The following is a 22,117-nucleotide window of genomic DNA, read 5'->3' on the forward strand; positions in this document are numbered from 1 at the left end:
CACACTCACTGTACTACAGCAGAGGACATGTCACATCAGCTTACAAGGGTTGTCCTTTTTCCTTTGAAATTTCCATTCATATTTAATGCTTCATATCTATCAGAATAAAACACAAACTCGCAGTTGAAAAACACAAGGAGAGCAGACGAACCAGGCCAAACTGCAGGGGCAGGGGGAGGGCTTGGGGAGGGGCGTAACCATGGTCTCCAAAATCAAATAAAAACACACCGCCTCTGAGCGGGGAGAGGCCAGAGGTGAGGGGGGACAAGCAGTTAAAAATCAAAATGGCACCAGCGCTGATCCGAGAACTCTACCAGAGGCTCCATAACACCTCCAAGAGTTCCTCGAGAGCACAACAGAACGTTCCTCGTGGTTGGGGGGGGGCAGAGAGTGAAGCGCGAGCGTCAGAAAGTGAGAGAGAGAGAGAGAGAGAGAGAGAGAGAGAGAGACAGACAGAGAGTGAGAGAGAGAGAGAGAGAGGAGAGAGAGAGAGAGAGCCAGACAGAGAGCGAACGTCAGAAATAAGAGTGAGAGAGAGTTGTTCAAGTGAAGCCCTTTCACCATCTGGAATGCTCATCTGTCTGAGGGGTCAGAGACCCACCCTACACCCTCCAGGAGGGGCAGCATGAAGTCGGGGAGGGGGGCGCGCGGGGGGTATCGGGGGTGAATTAGGGGTGGGTGGTATGGGCTTCTAAGCACAGGCCACTCATCTCTGTAAGGCCAATAAAAGCCCGTGCCCCTACCCCTGGGGCAGCTAACCCAGCGCTCCCACCCCCAGGAGTGCTGTGGCCTCGTCTCCCCGCCGTGGGCTCACTGATCTGGGCTTGGGGGACTCCAGGGGTCCCCCTATCTTCCGTACTGGTCTCCTGTGGGGCCTCTGCTGCCACCACCGCCGTTGCTGCTGTTGTTGTTGTTGTTGTTGGAGCTGAAGAGGTGGTGGGGGAGCGGGGGGGGCTGAGCCTCCTCAGCGTTCCTCTCCTCAAACACGTCCTCCATGTCTGCCGACTCCGCCCTCCCGCTCTGCCCCAGGCCTGCACGCCCCAGCGGGGGCACCAGGGCGCGGGGCAGGGGGCTGGCGCTAGGCAACAGTGAGCCTGGCAGAGGGGGGGTGGCCCCGGGCATCAGTGAGCCAGGTGGGGGCCGTTGAGGGCGGGGCTGTTGACCGAGAGCGCCCTGGGCTGCGTTGGCAGCGGCTGCTGCGGCGGCAGCGGCACCGGTCTGCGAGCCGCGGTGGATGCGGTGACTGACGATGATGTCGTTGCCGAAGCCGCCCATGGAGGCCATGGTGGTGCTCTGCTCCCGCTGCACCACGGCCGTCATGCCGCCCTCCGCCATCAGCCTGCGCAGACGCGAGAGCGCGTCCTCCCCCGTACTGGACTCCGCTGCTGACCGCGACACCACCTCCTCCGCCGTCATCACGGCGTCTGGCCCGCCTCCCCCAGGGCTCGGCTCCTCTGACCTGCCCAGGCCTGGAGGGGAACACGGGGAACAGTCAGGTTGAACCACAGCAGCCAGGGTTACAAGAACTAGAACCACCTGCACCTCCCTACACCAGCTGTGTGTAATCCCATCACCTGTCTGCACCTCCCTACACCAGCTGTGTGTAATCCCATCCCCTGTCTGCACCTCCCTACAGGAGCTGTGTGTAATCCCATCACCTGTCTGCACCTCCCTACACCAGCTGTGTGTAATCCCATCCCCTGTCTGCACCTCCCTACAGCACCTGTGTGTAATCCCATCCCCTGTCTGCACCTCCCTACACACCTGTGTGTAATCCCATCACCTGCCTGCACCTCCCTACAGGAGCTGTGTGTAATCCCATCACCTGTCTGCACCTCCCTACAGGAGCTGTGTGTAATCCCATCACCTGTCTGCACCTCCCTGCACCAGCTGTGTGTAATCCCATCACCTGCTACTGCCAGCCAGAGTGGTTGGTACGTAAAATTGTTGTTATGGCAACAGGGTCGTTACCATGGTTGCTGGCAGAGTCACTGGTCTGTGCCGGGGTGTCCTGTGAAGCAGGCTCCTGTGCCGAGGGGTCAGAGGTCATCTCAGAGGTCATCTCAGAGGTCACATCAGCACTAGCGTTGGGCTGTGGGCCACTCTGGGTCTGAATCTCCACACTCTCCACTGCAGGTCAGAAGAGAGGTTAAAGTTCAACTCATCAACCGCACCATCACATCTACACTGCAGGTCAGAAGAGAGGTTAAAGTTCAGCTCATCAACCACACTATAACCTCTCTTCTGATCTGGAGAGGAGGAAAGTTCAACTCATCAACCACACTATCCCCATCTCCACTGCAGGTCAGAGGAGAAGTTAGAACTCTACTCATCCACATTTTCATTCCTAAAATAGCCTCTTCTTCCTCCCACCACGGGAGTCTATTCTTAAGGCAGCAGTAAGAAGTTCTGATCTAAAACTAGCATGTGAACTCCATGAAAGGCATGAAGGAAGAAACCTAGCAAACACCAACAACAGCACAACTACCGCTGGAAAAGCTTACTAGAACTGGTGTCAGTTGGTGATGTCAAGCTGTGAAACCTTTTCTTACATTTTCACAGGGTGGACCGACCCGAACCATAGAACTACATAGAACCATAGATCTACACAGCACTCAGCCTGGGCAGCTCGTAGAAACGACAGGTGTTTTTATCCTTTAGTCTTTCACATGGCCATGTACGTTAAAAAATGAATTAAAAGATGTCAATTCTAGTTGCCTATAAAAATATCCCTCAAAAAGTGGAACACTGTTGCATACTTTTAAATTTAAATTCCACTCAATTGTTAGATATAGGCATTTTCATAACTTCACATAATATGATTACATCTCAACAACCCTGTGCAATATAGTTTGCATAGCACTAGGCCACAGCTATCAATATGTCACCTGGCCTTTTGTCTATGTTGATGGGCCATCAGACCTGGTCCCGAGCTTTTGTGTGTCTCCGAGCCAGAGACATTAGTTGACTTTTGTCTTCAGCCACGACAAGATTAGCATCCATATGGCCATATGGCCCTACCTGTAGCTGTAAGCTAGACATCCCCTTTTGACCTCCAGATACACCCATTCCCTCCCCTAAACCATACATTAATTCTACAGTATAAATGTATCTGCAATGTTTGTAATGAGAAGAAGAAGCAAGGAGACCGACTCCTCAGCAGCAGACGTGCCTTGTGCATGCTTGTGCTGTATGGAGCTGACCGTGGCATGTGGTTGAATAAACACATTCTTTCGCTAAGCCGTCTTCAACAAGTCTGTTATTCTGAACAAGCTAACTTGAACCAAGCGTGGGCATCCGACGATTTTACCGGAGGACAGCGTAATCTTTCACTATACTGCAGTTACTAAACGGATTGTAGCTCACATTGCCAAGAGAGTATATCCTAGATGTCCACTGAGCCTCAGCTCTGTAAAATCAGTGCAGACATAAGCCCAGATGTAGTATTAGCTTAGTAAAATCACTGCAGACATTTTAAATCAGATTGATTTAGTCGAGGCTCTAACAGTCTCTCCTGGGGTGGATCTCAAGTTCTACAGGCTGCTCTAGTTTAGGCCCTGGTGAAGAGGTCCAGAGTGACTACTGCTGGTGGTTCTGGAGGATGTGGTTCTGGAGGATGCACTCACCCTGGACCGCTCGGCTGTGGCTGGCCTGGGAGGTGCCGGGCTGCTGCGGGTCGCGGTCCGTCTGGGTCTGGGCGTTCTGCAGCGGGGGCATGGCTGTCTGCGTGCCCTGCGAGGTCACAGAGGTCACGGCGGTTGCCGGGTGACGGGGCTGCAAGCCGATGGCGTCCATTAGACCCATGTCCCTGTCCAGCCTCAGGATGGCCCTGCTGGACCTGACAACAAACAAACAAACAAACAAACAAACAAACCATTCATTAACTGTCAGCTTTGACCCATAACAAACAAACAGTCAATCAATCAATCAATCAATCAATCAAGTAGCAGGCTATAGGTTGAGTATGGATTATGAGTGGCGCAAGTTTTTTCGTTGAGAAAACTCCCTTGTACCTTGCTTTGGATGAAGGCGTCTGCTAAATGTAAATGTAAGTGGAGTGCGGAAGACTCAATTCTTGTTTTGCCTGTCTCGTGACTTGTAGGTCAGGCACGGGAGCCAGGCAAGTTCATAACACCAACCCAGCAAGCGCAAGGTTTGCTTTTTCCTTTTGGTCTATTGTAACCACATTGTTTGGTACTGGATTTTGGCGTTTTCTTTGTTATAGTAAACTGTAAAGTAGTGTTTATTGTTACACCAGGGTTCTAACGCTCGTAGCTTGACTGTTCTCTCCCTTGTACGTCGCTTTGGACAAAAGCGTCTGCTAAATGACTAAATGTAAATGTAAATCTAAAACTCGTGCGGCTCATAGTCCCTACTCAACCTATAGCCTGCTACTGGAGTATGTCTTGTCAGACCTGCCCCACAATAAACAAACATTTAACATTCATTGCCACATCAACACTAATTCGTAGGGATAGGCGCGCTCTACTTCAAAACAAATATATAAATGCGTTTTCGGGTGCGAGTAAAAGAATGTAAACTATTGGTAGAATGAAAACCGCACTCTCAAGCTTTTCTCTTTTAACAATAAGACCAGTTTATTTTAGTACAGACGCGTTTCGGCCTTACGCCATCGTCAGTGTATATCAACACTAACTCATGCCCGAGTGAACTCACCCTGGCCGGTCGGCAGGCCTTCCTCTGCTGGCTCCCGGGGTGTTGTTGAGGGAGAAGGCAGACTCTGACGCCGGCTCAGCGGGGCCTTCACCATCACTGCGGTAGTCCCTGTATGTATGCACACACACACACACACACACACACACACACACACACGCCACCCAACAGGATTAATCCTTCATGCAATAATATAACTTCTTATTAAAAAACCCTGAGCCTGACACTTGCTGATAGCGTAGCGGCATCCTAAGTGGTGGAAAACGCCAGTAACGCCATGGCGACTGAGAGGCTGGATTACAGGTGGATAATGCCAGTAACGCCATGACAACTGAGAGACAGGATGCAGGTGGATAACACCAGTAGCGCCATGGCGACTGAGAGGCTGGATGCAGGTGGATAACACCAGTAGCGCCATGGCGACTGAGAGGCTGGATGCCATGTAGCTTAGCGTAATGATGCCATGACTTCAAAGCATCTTCAGCACTGATAATGGACTCCTGGGAAGGGGAGGTAACAGATGGGCCTGTCAGTCAAATGATGCCATTTCTGAGAGCAGAGGCCTCCTCCTCCTCCTCCTCCTCCTCCTCCTCCGGCTGCTTCCTGTGTGGAGACGGGCTCCAGGTTTCTGCTCATTAACACCCCCCACTAATCTCATCACGCGACCCGCCAACCACACACACACTCCACCGACACACACACACTCATTTTACTGTCCACTACTGAGGGCCACACACACACACACACACACACACACACACACACACACACACACACACACACCTTACTCTCCACTACTGACACACTCCACCGGCACACACTCACTCTACTGTCCACTACTGAGTCCACACACTCACTCTACTGTCCACCACTGAAGGGCCCACACACTTCACCTGCATGGCACTGCAAATACACTACCCTTACGCAACCAGCACGGCTAGCCTACCAACATGGCCAGCTCACTAGATGACTGACTTCCAACAGGGTCAGCTCACTGGAGGCTATGTTACCATCACTGGACACTGGACTGCCAACGCAGACAGCACAGCACATGTGTGTGTGTGTGTATGTGTGTGTGTGTGTGTGTGTGTCTGTATGGGAGGGGAAGCTAGAGAGACAGAGGGATCACTCACACAGGTCGGCAGATGACCAGATCTCCTTTGTTGGTCCCATAGGCCAGCCCCATGCCCGGCTCTGGGAGCCATCGGGCTGAATTGATGCTGACGTGCCGCCGCTGGTCAGGACCCATGGGATACACCACATTAAACGCCATCTGCAAGACAGACAACCAGGGTTCATACACATTTTGACCAATGGATTTCCATGACTTTTCATTGTTAGTTTTAATACTACATTGTATCACTTTTTCATGTATATATTGTATCACTTTTTCATGGAAATTTGGTTCAAAGTCATGGAAGTCATGGAAAAGTCTTGGAAATCAAACAGACACCACATTAAACGCCATCGGCAAGACAAAACACTACAGTCAACATCTGCAAGACAACACACAGTTGTGTTCAAAAGTGCAGGTGCGTTCACAAGTGCAGGTGCGTTCACGAGTCACGAGTGCAGGTGCGTTCACAAGTGCAGGTGCGTTCACGATTCACGAGTGCAGGTGCGTTCACAAGTGCAGGTGCATTCACGAGTCACGAGTGCAGGTGCGTTCACAAGTGCAGGTGCATTCACGAGTGCAGGTGCGTTCACTAGTGCAGGTGCGTTCACTAGTGCAGGTGTGGTCATGAGTCACGAGTGCAGGTGCGTTCAAAAGTGCAGGTGCGTTCAAAAGTGCAGGTGCGTTCACAAGTGCAGGTGCGTTCACGAGTGCAGGTGCGGTCATGATTCACGAGTGCAGGTGCGTTCACTAGTGCAGGTGCGTTCACGAGTGCAGGTTCGTTCACTAGTGCAGGTTCATTCACGAGTGCAGGTGCGTTCACGAGTGCATGTGTGTTCACGAGTGCATATGTGTTCACGAGTGCAGGTGTGGTCATGAGTGCAAGTGTGTTCACGATTGCAGGTGAGTTCAAGAGTCACGAGTGCAGGTGTGTTCTTGAGTGCAGGTGCGTTCACGAGTGCAGGTGGGTTCACGAGCGCAGGTGCGTTCACGAGTGCAGGTGCGTTCACGAGTGCAGGTGCGTTCACGAATCACGAGTGCATGTGTGTTCAAGAGTGCAGGTGTGTTCTGCTCGCTCACTCACCCTGATGGAGGCCTCGCCACCGTGCGGCTGCTGCAGGCGGAACACTTGCGCCACCATGTGGTCAGTGGCGGGGTGCAGCAGGATTCTGCGGGAGGCCAGGCCCACCATCACGTAGCAGCCCAACGGAGACAGGCTGACGGAGATGGCATTGGGACCTGCACAGCACAGACCAGGGAGCAAAACACAGAGAAACACTCAGATACAGAGATGGCATTGGGACCTGCACAGCACGGACCAGGGAGAGAAACACAAGAGAAACACTCAGGCACACACATGCACTGCTAGGTATGCAGAGCAGGGAAAGAATAGAATATAATTCATTGTCGTATTTGCATACAATGAAATTTGGAGCGCTGCTCCCATTGGTGCCACAAGGGACAACATATAATACAACAAGGGTACAACCACGTAAACAAAACACCAGATATCAAAGATGGAAAACATTTAGATTTAGATGAGATTTAGACTGTCTAGTTTGTAGAGCACTATATCTACAGCTTCTAGCGTAAGCTGCTTATAACATTGGTAATAACGAAAGTACTGATTTTTCTGTCTGGCAATTGCCTACTCTTGGCTCCTGTTGAAACACCTGTTGGTGGTGAGTGTTCACCTGGCTGTCGTGTGTGTGTGTGTGTGTCCTTCGCTTACTCTAACCACCACGGCGGCAGCAGCTGCAGCAGTAGAAGCATGAGTGTGTGTGTGTGTGTGTGTGTGTGTGTGTTTGGGTAGCAGCAGCTTGACACTCACCAAACCTCTTGGTGTAGAGGCGCTCCCCGAGGTTGTGTGGGGCGAGCGAGTACACGGCCAGGATGCCCTCGTCGGGGAAGTCCCGCTGGCTGCTGGGAATGAACACCGCCAGGAGCTGACCGTCCGCGGAGATGTCACAACTGGCATCGTTATAGATCTTGCACTGTGGAACCAGCACATTCACGGAGCCTGCACACACACACACACGCACACACACACACACACACACACACACACATCAGATCATGATTATAGATCTTGCACTGTGGAACCAGCACATTCACGGAGCCTGCACACAAATCAGATCACGATTATTTTGCCCAATATTGAGGTCACGATTATTTAACACGATTTCACATTCATCCTTATTCATTCTTTCCCCTAGGATATATTTTAGCAGTGGGTGGTATATTTTGTCTTCCTCACTTATCAGAAATAGTGAATTGATGAATATTTACATCATCTTTAGATCATTTGTGTCCTGAATGGGCTACTTGCACAGTTTTTTTTTGTATTCATATTTAGTTGAAAAGATAAGTACTGTACGACGACATAAGCCTGCACTGACAAATGGTGCACTGCCACTTTAAAAATAAATCTGCAGGTTTAGCCTCTTTTTTTATGTGGGGATGCGACATCATTTTTGAATCAACCCAAACAGAGCTGTTCAAGTTCAGAAATACTCATCTTTTCAAGTCTTTTTAGGGGTTAGATGTGCCCTTGTGTTTCAGAAATACTCATCTATTCATTCAAGTCTTTTTAGGGGTGAGATGTGCCCTTGTGTTTCAGAAAAATACTCCTTCAGGTCTTTAGGGGCGAGATGTGCCCTCGTGTTTCAGAAATGCACAGCAGGGTTTTCTTGGAGTATTTACCGTTGCTGATCTCAGGCAGGTCAAACTTAGTGAAGTCCCACCACTGGAGCCGGTAGGTGGTGCTGGCGATGTTGCTCGCCACAGCAGACTGGCCGTCGCCAATGGAGGCTCCTGAGGAAGGAGACCAGCGTTAGTGGTGAGGGATCAACCCTGCCTACCTGCGCTACGCTGCAAACATCAACCCTGCCTATCTATGCTATGCTGCTAATATCAACCCTGCCTACCTGCGCTACGTCGCTAACATCAACCCCGCCTACCTGCGCTACGCCGCTAACATCGACCCCGCCTACCTGCGCTACGTCGCTAACATCAACACCGCCTACCTGCGCTACGCCGCTAACACAAACCCTGCCTAGCTGCGCTACGCCGCTAACATCAACCCTGCCTAGCTGCGCTATGCTGCTAACATCAACCCTGCCTACCTGCGCTACTCCGCTAACATCAACCCTGCCTACCTGCGCTACGCCGCTAACCTCAACCCTGCCTAGCTGCGCTACGCCGCTAACATCAACCCTGCCTACCTGCGCTACGTCGCTAACATCAACCCCGCCTACCTGCGCTAAGCCGCTAACATCAACCCTGCCTACCTGCGCTACGCCGCTAAAATCAACCCTGCCTATCTATGCTATGCTGCTAACCCCAACCCTGCCTACCTGTGCTTTGCAAAGATCAACCCCGCCTACCTGCGCTATGCTGCAAACCCCAACCCTGCCTACCTGCGCCATGCCGCTAACCTCAACCCTGCCTACATGTGCTACTTTGCTAACATCAACCCTGCCTACTTGTGCTACCCTAAGATCAAATCTGCCTACCTGCGATACGCTGCTAACCCTTACCCTGACTACCGCCAGCCGTGGCCTACTGGTTAGGGTTTCGGGCTGGTAACCGGAGGGTGGCCGGTTCGATCCACGACCAGTAGGAAAAATGTGGGCGCGGGATGTGGTAGACCACTGCTCTCCCATGCCCACATCCACGGCTGAGGTGCCCTTGAGCAAGGCACCTAACCCCAATCACTGCTCCCCGGGCCCTCAAAAGCAGCTCACTGCTCCGGGTAAGTGTGCTTCACTGTGTGCTTCACTGTGTGTATCACTACCCTGGATGGGTAAAATGCAGAGATAGAATTCACAGTGTGTGTGTGTCACTATCTCTGCCGTAAACAGTCACTAGGGCTCATTTCCATTCATTTCCATACCTGTGCTATGCTGATAACATCAAGCCTACCTGTGCTTTTTTGCTAACCCCACCCCACCTGTACTATGCTGCTAACATCAACCCCACCTGTGCTATTCTGCCATCCTGCCCGGAACCTTACCTGCCAGCACGCGGTTGATGGAGGAGTGGGTGGCCACGCCTCCCTGGCTCCGCTCGTGGAAGATCCCGTAAGGCAGGTACTCAGGGAAGAGAAATCTCCTTCAGGGGGGTACAGAGGCACAGAGCGTACAGATTAGGAGAGGTGCTTAATCTACACACATCAACAGGACGTGCTCAATCTACACACAACAACAGGACGTGCTCAATCTACAGATTAGGATAGCTGCTCAATCTACACACAGACAGGATGTCCTCAATCTACACACATGAATTGAATTGAATTAAATTCATTCAATATTTCGCCATTTATACAGATAATAGGAATTTTGTTTGGTATTCTCGTGGCAGTCTGTAGCATCACAAATAGAACAACAGGACAAAACAGAACAACAATACAAGATGGTACCAGTATGAGCAGAATAATAAATAAGAGTGGAGGTAGTGAAACAATAGTAATCAACAGGACATGCTCAATCTACACACATTAACAGGACGTGCTTAATCTACACACATCATCAGGAAGTGCTCAATCTGAACAGAAGTAACACTCATCCAAAGGTTCTTACTGACCGTGGAACGAAGCGACCGAGAGATGGCGCAGACATTCGGGTATTCCGAGGCATTCTGTGCCTTGTCCTATCTCCAGGGTCCCTAGGAGACACAGACACACACACACACACACACACACACACACACACACACACACACACACACACACACACACTGGTTAGAGAATGCTGCACACTGATGCAGGGCTCCACTCAGACAAGCTGATATGGGCTGACCAATCACGGCCGAGATGAAGACTCACTCCAGCTCCTCGTAGTCCACGTCGCCCGTCTCCATGGAAGCGGTGGGGCTGGGGACCTGGCTGTCGGACGAGGACGAGAGCGTGCGAAGGCGGTTCTGAAGGGAGCGCTGGCGGATGCTGTCCCGCCGAGAGAGATACTGGATCATACGCTGGGCGTAGTAGGCAGCCGGAGACAACCTGCAACACACACACACACACACACACACACACACACACACACACAGACACACAGACCCACATAGAAGCATATACACACACACGCATATGCCCACACATACACACACGCATATGCCCACACATACACACACACATGCATATGCCCACACATACACACAAGGAGAAACACAAGGAGCAGTGTGATGAAAGAGCTCCAGACAGACATGTGTATAATGTGGTGAGACAGTTCCAGACAGATATGTGTATAGTGTGCTCTGTGCGAGAGGTCACCTGGCAGGGTCGGGATAGATGGGGTGATCCCTGGATCCCGTCATGTCGTAGCGGGAGAGAGAGATGATGGACGACTCCAGCAGCCGCCTGGTCAAAGCAGGAGACACACTTCAGCAGGAGCACACACACACAAACACACAATCACACCTTCACAGGCACACACACACACACACACACTGCGAGGCGTCTCACCTGCGCAGCGAGTCTTCGTCGGGCGTCTCCACAGGCACTTCCTGGTTCAAGGCGTCCTGGGCAGCCTCCACTGGCCTGCGGGGGGGCAGAGGCGGGGGCAAGGGGGGGCGGGCACGTTCCCGCTGCCGGCGGTCCTGACTGTACACCAGGCACTGCAGCCCCAGCGGAGCCTCCCGAGGCACCACGTGACGCACCTCCGCAGGCTGCTGGGGGTCGAAGGTCGTCGTGTCGCCGGGCGCAGGAGGTGCCTGACGCACCTCGGGGGGCGGGGCCTCCTGTGATGACCCTCCCGGCGCAGACAGCTGCCAGGAGGAGGGCGGGGCTGGGGGGGCAGGAGAGGCGGGGTCCTGCGGCGGGGGTTGTGCGGAGCTTGAGGAGGAAGAGGAGGGGCCGGAGCGCTCCCAGCGTTGCGTGTCGTGGTTGTACGTCAGCAGGTTGTGGCAGGAGCGGCAGCGGTTGAGGCTGGTGTGGGGGGCGGCGGCCTGGTACTGGGAGGGGCCGGGTCTCTCCGCGTCGTCGGTGGCGCCTTCGCTGCTGTTGCCATGATTGTTGTTGCTAAGCAGCTGTTGCATGGCCTCGCGGCTGCCCGCCCCCCCACCGCCCCTGGCCAGACGCTCGCCGTCCTGCATGCGCTCGTACTCCATGAAGTAGCGGCTCAGGTTGCACTGCAGAACGTTCCGGATGGACGCCGGGTTCTGGCTCCGCCCGCTGCCGTCGTAGAAGGGGTGGTGCCCGCTGCTGGTGGCGTGGGCGGGTCTGAGGGTGGCCCCTCCTCCGGAGGCCTCGGCGCCCGTGCTGTGCGGGGGTCCGCGGCCCTCACTGGCGGACGTGTAGATGGGGGCGCTGGAGGAGGATGACGACGCCTCCGCCGGGCGCAGACCGGGCACCGGGGAGGAGGAGGACGAGCTGGTCCTCGGGGTGAAGACGCAGCTGCTCCGCACCATGGTGTTGCCCCTGGCGCCCGCCTCCTCCTGCCGGCCCCAGGGCTCCGAGTGCCCGTGGGCGTGCCCGTGAGCGTGCCCATGAGCGTGCCCGTGTGCATGCCCATGACCGTGCCCGTGAGCGTGCCCATGTGGGTGCACGTGGGGGTGGGCATGGGCGTGCCCATGGGGTTGGGCATGTGGGTGGGCATGTGGGTGCACATGTGGGTGCGCATGTGGGTGCGCATGTGGGTGCACATGAGGGGGTGCTTGCGGAGGTGCGTGGGGGGGCTCTGAGGCCCCATGGGTGGCAAAGGTCCCCTCTGCACTGCTGTGCACGCTGCTGAAGGCTGAGGGCCTCTCGGAAACCAGGGCCCCGGCCGCCTGCAGGGAGGGGAAGCTGGGGCCGGGGGCCGGAGGGGCCGGGGGCTCGATGGAGAAGCGCGGCGTGAAACTGAAGGGGGTTGCCTGGGGGGGAGGGGCCACCGGCTGGGGGGGCGGGGCCTGAGTCTGTGGGGTGACTGACAGGTAGGACGGGGCGGAGCTGCAGCGGCCGCAGTAGCACACGGGGTCCAGGTGGCGCGTGCAGCCCTGCGGGGTGGCGGGAGGGGCGCGCGAGGGGTACTGGAACAGGGGCATGGAGGGCAGGTCGCGGCGGGGCAGTTCGGAGGGCAGGGGCCCCTGTGAGCGGGGCGACAGCATGTGCAGGAAGTTGTGCAAGATGGGCGTGCGCCTCACGGGTGGCGAGCGCACAGAGCGTTGCCGTGGTAACGGCATCTCTAGGCCGTCCATTGATGCCTCGGAATCCTCTTCATTCTAAAACGGGGGGGATCAATTATTTTCATTCTCATGACATACACATACACAGGATTAAGATACAACACATTATCCCTAACCACCGCTCCCCCACAAACACACACACACACACACAAACACAAACTAACTCACCTGTTGACTGGATGGGTTCACTATGGCAGTCAGAAGGTTGTGGCCCAGTGGATCAAACCTCACAAGTCTGCAGACACACCAGAGTTAGGTTACACGATAAATAATAGGTTACACAAACGATAATAGGTGAGGTTAAACAAACGATGATAGGTGAGGTTAAACAAACGATAACAGGTGAGGTTAAACAAACGATGATAGGTTAGGTTACACGACAAATAATAGGTTAGTTTACACGACCTATGATAGGTTAAGTTACACAACTTAAATTTAATGAAAGCAACAGATATGCAAAAAGGAATCATCGGAGCTGAAAAGGTGAATATGACACTCAACAGGGTCAGAGGGCGTTTAGAAATAGTGTCCTACTGGTGCTTAGTCACATAACACACACACACACACACACACACACACACACACACACACACACACACACACACCTGACTCTCTCCATCTCGCTTGCAGTTTTGACCACTGCGAAGGGCTCCGGACGACTCCAGTCCCAGAAGTGTATTTCATTGTTGGTGGCGATCAGCAGAAGTTGAGCAGTGGGGTGGAACGCCAGGGATGCGATGGCCACATCGTTCTCCGTGAACCAGCTTTCACTCCCGCCCTGTGACACACACACACACACACACACACACACACACACACACACACACACACAGATCACCGATTCAGCTTTGACTCCCGCCCTGACACACACACAACAATCACTGATCCAGCTTTCACTCCTGCCCTGACACACACACACACACACACACACACACACACACACACGCGCCTCCTCTCGCTCTAACTCACATGCAGGTCCCAGATGCGGACCTCTCCGTCGAGGCACCCTGACGCCACCAGGCCTGGGATGGTGGGGTGAAAGGTCACGCACCAGGGCGTCCTCCGGTGACCAACCAGGGAGTGCAGACATTTACCCGTCTGCACCTCAGTAATGTAGATGTTGTGGTTCACATGCGTGGAGGCCATCAGTTTCCTGTGTGTGAGAGACGGTGAGAGTCAGGGGTCAGAGGTCATCAGTTATGCGTGTGTTTGTGTGTGTGTGTCTTTGAGTGTTAGAGAGATGTGAGAGTCAGAGAGGCCATCAGTTTTATCTGTGTGTGTGTGTGGGTGTGTGTATATTCTCTGGAAGCATTTGAATCCCTTATGATGGAAATTTAAAATAAAGATTCAAATTAAGAATTGATTTGCGTATTTGCGTGTGTGTGTGTGTGTGTGTGAGTGAGTGAGGTGCAGATGAATGTTCGTTGGAGAATGCAGCATTAGCTGTCAGTCAACACAAAAATGTGCACGCTGCTTCGTCTTACGGTGAATGTACTAAACCTGCGCCTGATTGCGTTATCAATGTCACCACCCTCTTAACGTAATTTACGATAACTGAAAGAAACAATTCAATTGCAGCCGTATCTGACATCGACACCATACTCTGGGACATCTCTTGCCAGAACCACTTCCACCAGTCAAATCATCAAAGTCAACGAGTATGGTCACTATCCCAAGTGAATCGTTTTCCTCTCTATTGACGCCCATTATAAAGAAAACGCTTAACGTGATTAATGTGCAAAAACACCGATCAATACTTGTCTGACATCTCGCGTAATAAACAGTGGCCCTAATTTCACTGACGGGCAACAAGCAAAGTCCATTACACACAAACTAAAGCCATCATTGGGCGTGTGGGAGCACTGCACCGACCCACCCATGTTTGCGCTAAGGATCTTGATTACGTTTTTCCATTAGCTAAACGATTTTGAGTAATTAAATTAGCTTTAGTTCATGCATTGCGGGCTGGCCGTCAATAAAATGTGATATTCCTATAAAAAATGCAAAACTTTAATCAAATGAACGGCTAACTGTCCTTTTCGTCTTCAAGCATTCTCATTTGCCTATAATGGGTGGCAACAGAGAGGACAGCTTAACTGCCATTTCCCTTGGATTACAGTTTTGATAATGACTACTCCTAAGAATTGTGTTTTTGATTTTTTTTTTTTGACAAGAGGAAGTGTTTATGACACGAGATGTCCAAGACAAATTTGATGATTATTGATATCTGTTCTTGAACATTTCGCCACGTTAAGATGTTTCACATTAAGCTTTTAGAATGTTCCATGGAAAGCGTAATTTGATGGAATCATGGAACCGCTGACAGACAGAAATGGAAACAAAAGTTCAGTGAGCTGGAAGTGGATATCCATGCTTACAATGTGTCATCAAGCAGAGATAGTGGAGGGCAGTAATTCTACACCACTCAAAAAAATACTGGGACTTGTGTGATCATACAAACAAGTTCAATAGTGTAACAGCATACTTAGATGAACTGAAAAATGAGGTGCTGGGAATACTGCTTCCATTGTTTATGAAAAGTTTCCCCTATGCACACATAAATCATGCAGTCTGAATTGCACTGATTTTTAGAAGTGGAAATGTTCCAACGCAAAATAAATGTGTGCTGTCCCCGCAGTTTTAATACATCCAATGGAACACGTAATCAGTCTCTCCATGCGCATCTCCTCCCAAAGCTTTGTCCAAAAAACGCCCACTTTTTTGTGTGTGTGTGTGTGTGTGTGTGTGTGTGTGTGTGTGTGTGTGTGTTACCTGTCTGGACTGAAGGCCAGCAAGAACGTTGAGCGAGGACTGTCCGGCAACTCCACTTTCTGCACAGACAGAAACACTCAATGTGAGAAAGTCACAAAGCACATATCTCACACACAGTCATGAAGCACCTATCTCTCACACAGCTAGCTAGACATTTGCATCGGGGCCAGGTGCTCCTGTGCATTGATGTACACTGGACTGCTGATATTACAGTGCAGATTATTACAGTCTTAATGTCCTCACATCCATCTCCCTGTGTTTCACTAGATCTATAGACCTTCCATCACATATGAGTGCCTGGCCTTTAGCACACACCTCTCTTACCCTAGGAGTCCCTCCCTATTGGAATAACTGAGGACAGAATAACATGAACATAAGCCCATGGTGACCACCCTCAGCAGGATTGCATCTGAGACTGTGCAGATCTGGTGCTCCACTAGAGAATGCCCGAGACAAGCTCACACGGCAGGCTCTGCTAAATGCACCGTACCCCATTCTAATACTACCACTGATTCCCACACACAATGCATCTATGAACAATAAAAAGAAGACCTCACACTTTTGTGACAGCTGGGGGAAGAGTGGGGTATGCTATGACGCCAGGTATCACAGCAACCGTCACCAACCATCTTATGACCCACTGCAAGTGTGGCACCAACACCTGTGGGGTCTCCCTCTGCCCCCCTCCCTGTCTGTCTGTCCCTATGGAGTCTCCATCTCAGCCCTCTCCCAACCCCCCAAGCCTGCACTCAGTCCAGCGCAAACAGAGGGATGAACTTTCACATTCACCCTTGCAGACAGAAGCCCCAGCCAGGACTTACCCTGGAGGATTCAGTCCTGCACAGACTAACCTAGGCAGGGCATGCACTAGTCTGCCCACTGGGCACTCTGGGTGTGGACTGAGGCAGAGTGCACATTTGGTAACATAGTCATAGAGTTATCGCACTGGAGATGATCAGCTCAGTAACATACTCATAGAGTTAGTGCACTGAAGATGATCCGGAGCTCAGTAACATACTCATATAGTTAGTGCACTGGAGAATGATCCGGAGGTCAGTACCTGACTTTGCCATTTCATCCATCTTGTCCTCTCCTCCACCAGCTGCTTCAGAAATCGCTGCGAGCCCAACACCTTGGCACCTCTCTCCCGTGCCGACAGGATCTGCACAGAGTTCCTGTTCCGCGTTGCCATGGTGCTCAGGGTTCTTCCTCACACACAGGCTGGTCAGTCAGTCTTCAGAGCCTAGCCACACATTCTCTGGGCTAGCAGCAGGCAAGCCAGAGGGGAACAAGAGCAAGTCAGTGGAGAGCATGATGAAAAAGCTGCGACACTCCTCAGTTTAAAGTTATAGAATAGCTACGTCTAGATCATACAAATAACTGCCATTGGCCCACATCCCTTGTAATATCTGAAAGACATAGGAATTCATCTTCTGGAACATGGTGAAATATGACGTGGACAAAGAGTTACACTGTGAATCCGTTTGTGGGGGTACATTTACATCGCAAGAATTTGGTTTCGTATGGAACAAAAGAGGATCATGAGAGGACACAGAATGTGACAGCACATGAATCCTTGGCAGGCTCAGACATATTAATTTAAACGAAGACAAAAGGCCTTATTTCATGTCCAAGACAGGCATACGTCCAAACACAGATGGTCATTGTGAAATTCAGTTTCCATCAACTCGGTGAAAAACTAGCCAGAATCTTTGTGGTTTGCCCTCCCTTCCAATCTGACGTCTACAATAAAGGGATATTGTTCCGCCTTGTTTAATCAGCAATTCCGATGAATTACTGTACATGATTGAGTGATATAGTTGGGAACTAGATGACTTACAGATTCCGAGTCAGTTATGGATAATGTTATACAAATTACAACTTGATTTCCAAAAAATAAGGATTGAAATAGCGTGAAAAGTAGCTAATCAAAAGTAACGTTTGCTGCTACAATAATAGTTATATAGTTGCACGGACGTTTTGTAGGTCGCCCGTGTCCCCACGTCAGCAATGTTACGTTTAGCTGTTGCATTTTGCCAAGAAAATGAAATTATAAAATACAACCATGGCAACTTTCTTTCTTGCTAATGGGCCGAGACCTGCTAGGTTTGAAAAATCGCACTGTATGAAAACCACGAAAACACGCAGTGGCCAGCAAGCCAAATTCTCTCCATCTCATTGAACACTTAGACCTCATCGGTGAAAATGTATGACTTTGGAACAGCCGTTTAGATAATTGCCTTCCTAAAAAATGACTCAAGCATTTGGAAGAAGTCAAAATAGTTGGCACTGTCGCTAGCTAACTTTAGCTGGCTATCATTAGCTTTCGGTAGAACACCAATACAGTCGGAAGGTAGCCTTTGCATAACGTTGACGTTCGTCATTTCATGTTATTTGCGCGATGAAGATATTCGCAATGCAAACATATATGAATGGGCCGTAGTCTGAAGATTAGCTGTGGCTCACCTTTTTTACCAGTCCGACTGTTGAAATTATTCATCGTAGGCGTAGCTAACTAACGTTAGCCTTCATGCTAACCTGGTAGTTAGCCAGTCAAGCTGGTTTGCTCGCGGGAAACCATATTATTCAGTTTTACATATATCTGACACCGCATAATATTTTACGTTCCCTACGGAGTGATTCAATTTACATAAATAATTACATCATTGTCTTGAAACGAGGAAATGATTCGTCTTAATAGGCTAGGCAGGTAAAGCACAAACACGTCGCTAGCATTAGCTAGTAATTCACAATTCAACGACCAGCAGGCTAAGATACGGCCGTCACAGGACGAGTAGTTGAGCAAAGATGCTTAGTTGAGCAAAGTGTATGCATAACTAATCGAGTACAGAGCTACCTATGGCAATCGATTAGTCTAATAGTTCTTTACCCGTTTTGATATTGACCGTGTACATATAACCGAACTTTAAAGAAATCCAATTTGTTTTTGTACGCCTATGGTTTCATCCTTTCATGATCCATTTGACATTCATTTGTAGTACTATTTGTGTACTAGTTCATTCAGGGTACAAGGATTGAAGCTGAGTAATTTATATTCTAAAGTCTTTGGTGTTTATTTTGCCTGTTATGCAAGATTCATACTTTAGGTTTATACTTTAATTTCAACAGACAAAATTGAAGACAAGACATTAACAGTTGAATAGCAACTTTTACTTGACACATTCAAATGAGTTGGCATTAATAAAGAACACCCTAACCAGAAATACAAAATGTACAATAGCTGACAGACCATCCAAACTTGGATGAGGTCTGAAATTGTGTGGTCTTCAAGGTGGTGGTGCGGGGGGTGTTGCTCCTTATGAGGGTTCATCCAAGCTAGCTCTGCTGGGGAGATGCACAAGGTACACCTGGTGGTTAGGTGCATTCCACAGCCCTGCTGGACGGTTCTTGTGTCAGTCCGCCGACAGGAGGCTGTCTGAAAGTGGATATGTTAACCTAGATTCACCTCCTTACTAAACACCTGGAGGATCTGTAAGCATTAGTCTTTTTTGTTTCCTTCTGGATTCAACTTTGAGGGAGGACCACTGACACACACACACACACACACACACACACACACGCACACAATCAAGGACCTACAGCAGAATACGACTTCAAAACCCACAATATAGTGAAGATATCTGGACTGCACATTCTAAATGAGGGTTAGTTTAAACTGCTAACCAACAGCTCTGAGAGTGCCTCTCTACTGACTGCTTGCTCTTCTACAGCTATGACTGTGAGAATGACATCTGTGTAGGAATGTGCAATAGACATTCTGGGGAAACATGGTAATGACGGAGGGCGCTTCATGTTTTGAGGTACTTAGGGGAGTGTGTACCTTCCACCTTTTGAGATGAAGCTTTAATATATGAATCTGTTGGACAACTAGGCATCTACACCCAAGTTCTCTATCTGAGCCATGAACAGAATCTGTGTTGATGTAAATTTTTATGTGCATGTTATTTCTTTATGCATGTTTTTTGTATTGCATGTATTTGCTGTAAAGCACTTTGAGCTGCATTCTTTTGCATGAAAGGTGCTATATAAATAAAGTTTATTATTATTATTATTATTATGTGACTGGGACATGTGCTTTTCACTCAACAGTCAAAAACTCCTAAAGACATAGCTTTGAAAAGGCAGTTGCTATTAGACCAGACGCTGGTTAATACACTGTGAACAAAATACTCAGTTTCAATGACTTTGAAAAAGTCAGTTGCTGTTTAAATAGCACTTGCTACTTGACCAGCTCTGAAGGAAATAATATGGATGACTAAGCCTACTGTTCAGATAGCTGCTAATACGGAAGCCTCATGAATAATGTACATTATCGACTGTTCAAGAATATGATTCTAATTCTCGGCAGTAGAAAACATCAGTGAGGAACTACTTACTCCCCGCAGTGCCGGTGATCATGCAGAAGTAGGTCAGGCTGAGGAAGCACAATTCTGGTTTATAAGGGGACTCAGACAATAGTGTGCTGTGCTTGTACCACACATTTTTTTTTCAAGTGTAGGCCATGCTATATATAATGCTCTCTCTCTCTCTATATATATATATATATACAGCCGCGGAAAAAATTAAGAGACCACTTCAAAATTATCAGTTTCTCTGGTTTTACTATTTATTGGTATGTGTTAAAGTAAAATGTACATTTTAGTTTTATTCTATAACCTACTGGCAACATTCCTACCAAATTTCAAATAAAAATATTGTCATTTAGATCATTTATTTGCAGAAAAATGACAATTGGTCAAAATAGCAAAAAAGATGCAGTGTCTTCAGATCTCGAATAATGCAAAGAAAACAAGCTCATATTCATTTTTAAACTACACAATACTAATGCTTTAACTTAGGAAGAGTTCAGAAATCAATATTAGGTGGAATAACCTTGATTTAAAATCACAACTTTCATGTGTCTTGGCATGCTCTCCACCTGTCTTTCACATTGCCGTTGGGTGACTTTATGCTACTCCTGGCGCAAGAATTCAAGCAGCTCGGCTTCTTTTCATGGCTTGTGACCATCCATCTTCCTCTTGATCACATTTCAGAGGTTTTTTATGGGATTCAGGTCTCGAAATTGGGCTAGCCATGACAGGGTCCTGATCTGGTGGTACTCCATCCACACCTTTACTGGCCTGGCTGTGTGGCATGGAGCATTGCCCTGCTTGAAAAAACACTTCTCAGAGTTGGGGAACATTGTCAGAGCAAAAGGAAGCAAGTTTTTCTTCCGTGACAACGTTGTACTTTGCCTGGCTGAGGTTTGTAAAAGACCATAAGGATTGAAAAAGCGGACTGGAGGGTCTTCTAAGTTCGTCTTCTCTAATGAGTCCAATTTCACAGTAGGTGCAAGACTCTGTGGCTTGTAGGCCTCTCCAGGTCTCCGTCTAACCATCAGACGACCATGTGTTGGGCAAAGCTAAAAATTGGACTCAGAGAAGATGAACTTAGAAGATGACCCTCCAGTCCGCTTTTTCAATCCTTATGGTCTTTTACAAACCTCAGCCAGGCAAAGTACAACGTTGTCCCGGAAGAAAAACTTGCTTCCTTTTGCTCTGACAATGTTCCCCAACTCTGAGAAGTGTTTTTTCCAGCAGGGCAATGCTCCATGCCACACAGCCAGGCCAGAAAAGGTGTGGATGGAGTACCACCAGATCAGGACCCTGTCATGGCCAGCCCAATTTCGAGACCTGAATCCCATAAAAAACCTCTGAAATGTGATCAAGAGGAAGATGGATGGTCACAAGCCATGAAAAGAAGCCGAGCTGCTTGAATTCTTGCGCCAGGAGTAGCATAAAGTCACCCAACGGCAATGTGAAAGACTGGTGGAGAGCATGCCAAGACACATGAAAGTTGTGATTTTAAATCAAGGTTATTCCACCTAATATTGATTTCTGAACTCTTCCTAAGTGTAAGCATTAGTATTGTGTAGTTTAAAAATGAATATGAGCTTGTTTTCTTTGCATTATTCGAGATCTGAAGACACTGCATCATTTTTGCTATTTTGACCAATTGTCATTTTTCTGCAAATAAATGATCTAAATGACAATATTTTTATTTGAAATTTGGTAGGAATGTTGCCAGTAGGTTATAGAATAAAACAAAAATGTACATTTTACTTTAACACAAACCAATTAATAGTAAAACCAGAGAAACTGATAATTTTGAAGTGGTCTCTTAATTTTTTCCGCGGCTGTATATATACAGGACCAGTCAAAAGTTTGGACACACCTTACATTTTTTTGGAGAAGTGTTTTCTTTATTTTTATTATTTTCTACATTGTAGATTAATACTGAAGACATTTAGACTACAAAAGAACACATATGTAATGATGTACTAAACATAAAAAGTGTTATCTACAATGTAGAAAATAATAAAAGTAAAGAAAA

General features: G+C 49.2%; 1 protein-coding gene across 2 annotated transcripts; it reads right to left on the minus strand.

Annotated features, from left to right (window-relative positions):
* ambra1b (autophagy/beclin-1 regulator 1b) lies at nt 1-18,474 on the minus strand. 2 transcript variants are annotated; one of them, XM_080847155.1, is made up of 19 exons: nt 18,387-18,474; nt 16,785-16,987; nt 15,725-15,783; nt 13,922-14,105; nt 13,558-13,730; nt 13,121-13,187; nt 11,253-12,988; nt 11,061-11,147; nt 10,614-10,790; nt 10,373-10,453; nt 9,804-9,901; nt 8,492-8,602; nt 7,620-7,808; nt 6,873-7,027; nt 5,808-5,947; nt 4,678-4,785; nt 3,627-3,838; nt 1,972-2,130; nt 1-1,469 (listed from the first exon to the last, which is right to left on the minus strand). In XM_080847155.1, exons 2-19 carry the CDS (start codon nt 16,914-16,916, stop codon nt 847-849), a joined length of 4,491 nt encoding a protein of 1,496 aa, XP_080703281.1. In that variant the 5' UTR covers nt 16,917-16,987; nt 18,387-18,474; the 3' UTR covers nt 1-846. The 2 variants fall into 2 exon arrangements, with proteins under 2 accessions (XP_080703281.1, XP_080703280.1); XM_080847154.1 differs by having other exon boundaries at nt 18,191-18,452.
* Between the last annotated feature and the right edge of the window lie 3,643 nt (nt 18,475-22,117).

This window comes from Sprattus sprattus (assembly GCF_963457725.1).
Source record: "Sprattus sprattus genome assembly, chromosome: 11".
NCBI lineage: Eukaryota > Metazoa > Chordata > Actinopteri > Clupeiformes > Clupeidae > Sprattus > Sprattus sprattus.

Bases quoted from the DNA above. Each gene is read 5' to 3' on its own strand.
- ambra1b (XM_080847155.1), bottom strand. From the start codon at position 16,916: ATGGCAACGCGGAACAGGAACTCTGTGCAGATCCTGTCGGCACGGGAG. The intron at 5,948-6,872 runs GTGAGTGAGCGA...TCTGTCTTGCAG, and splicing joins GTGGCGAGGCCTCCATCAGG to ATGGCGTTTAATGTGGTGTA. The intron at 1,470-1,971 runs GTAACGACCCTG...GTTCCCCTCCAG, and splicing joins TGACTCTGCCAGCAACCATG to GCCTGGGCAGGTCAGAGGAG.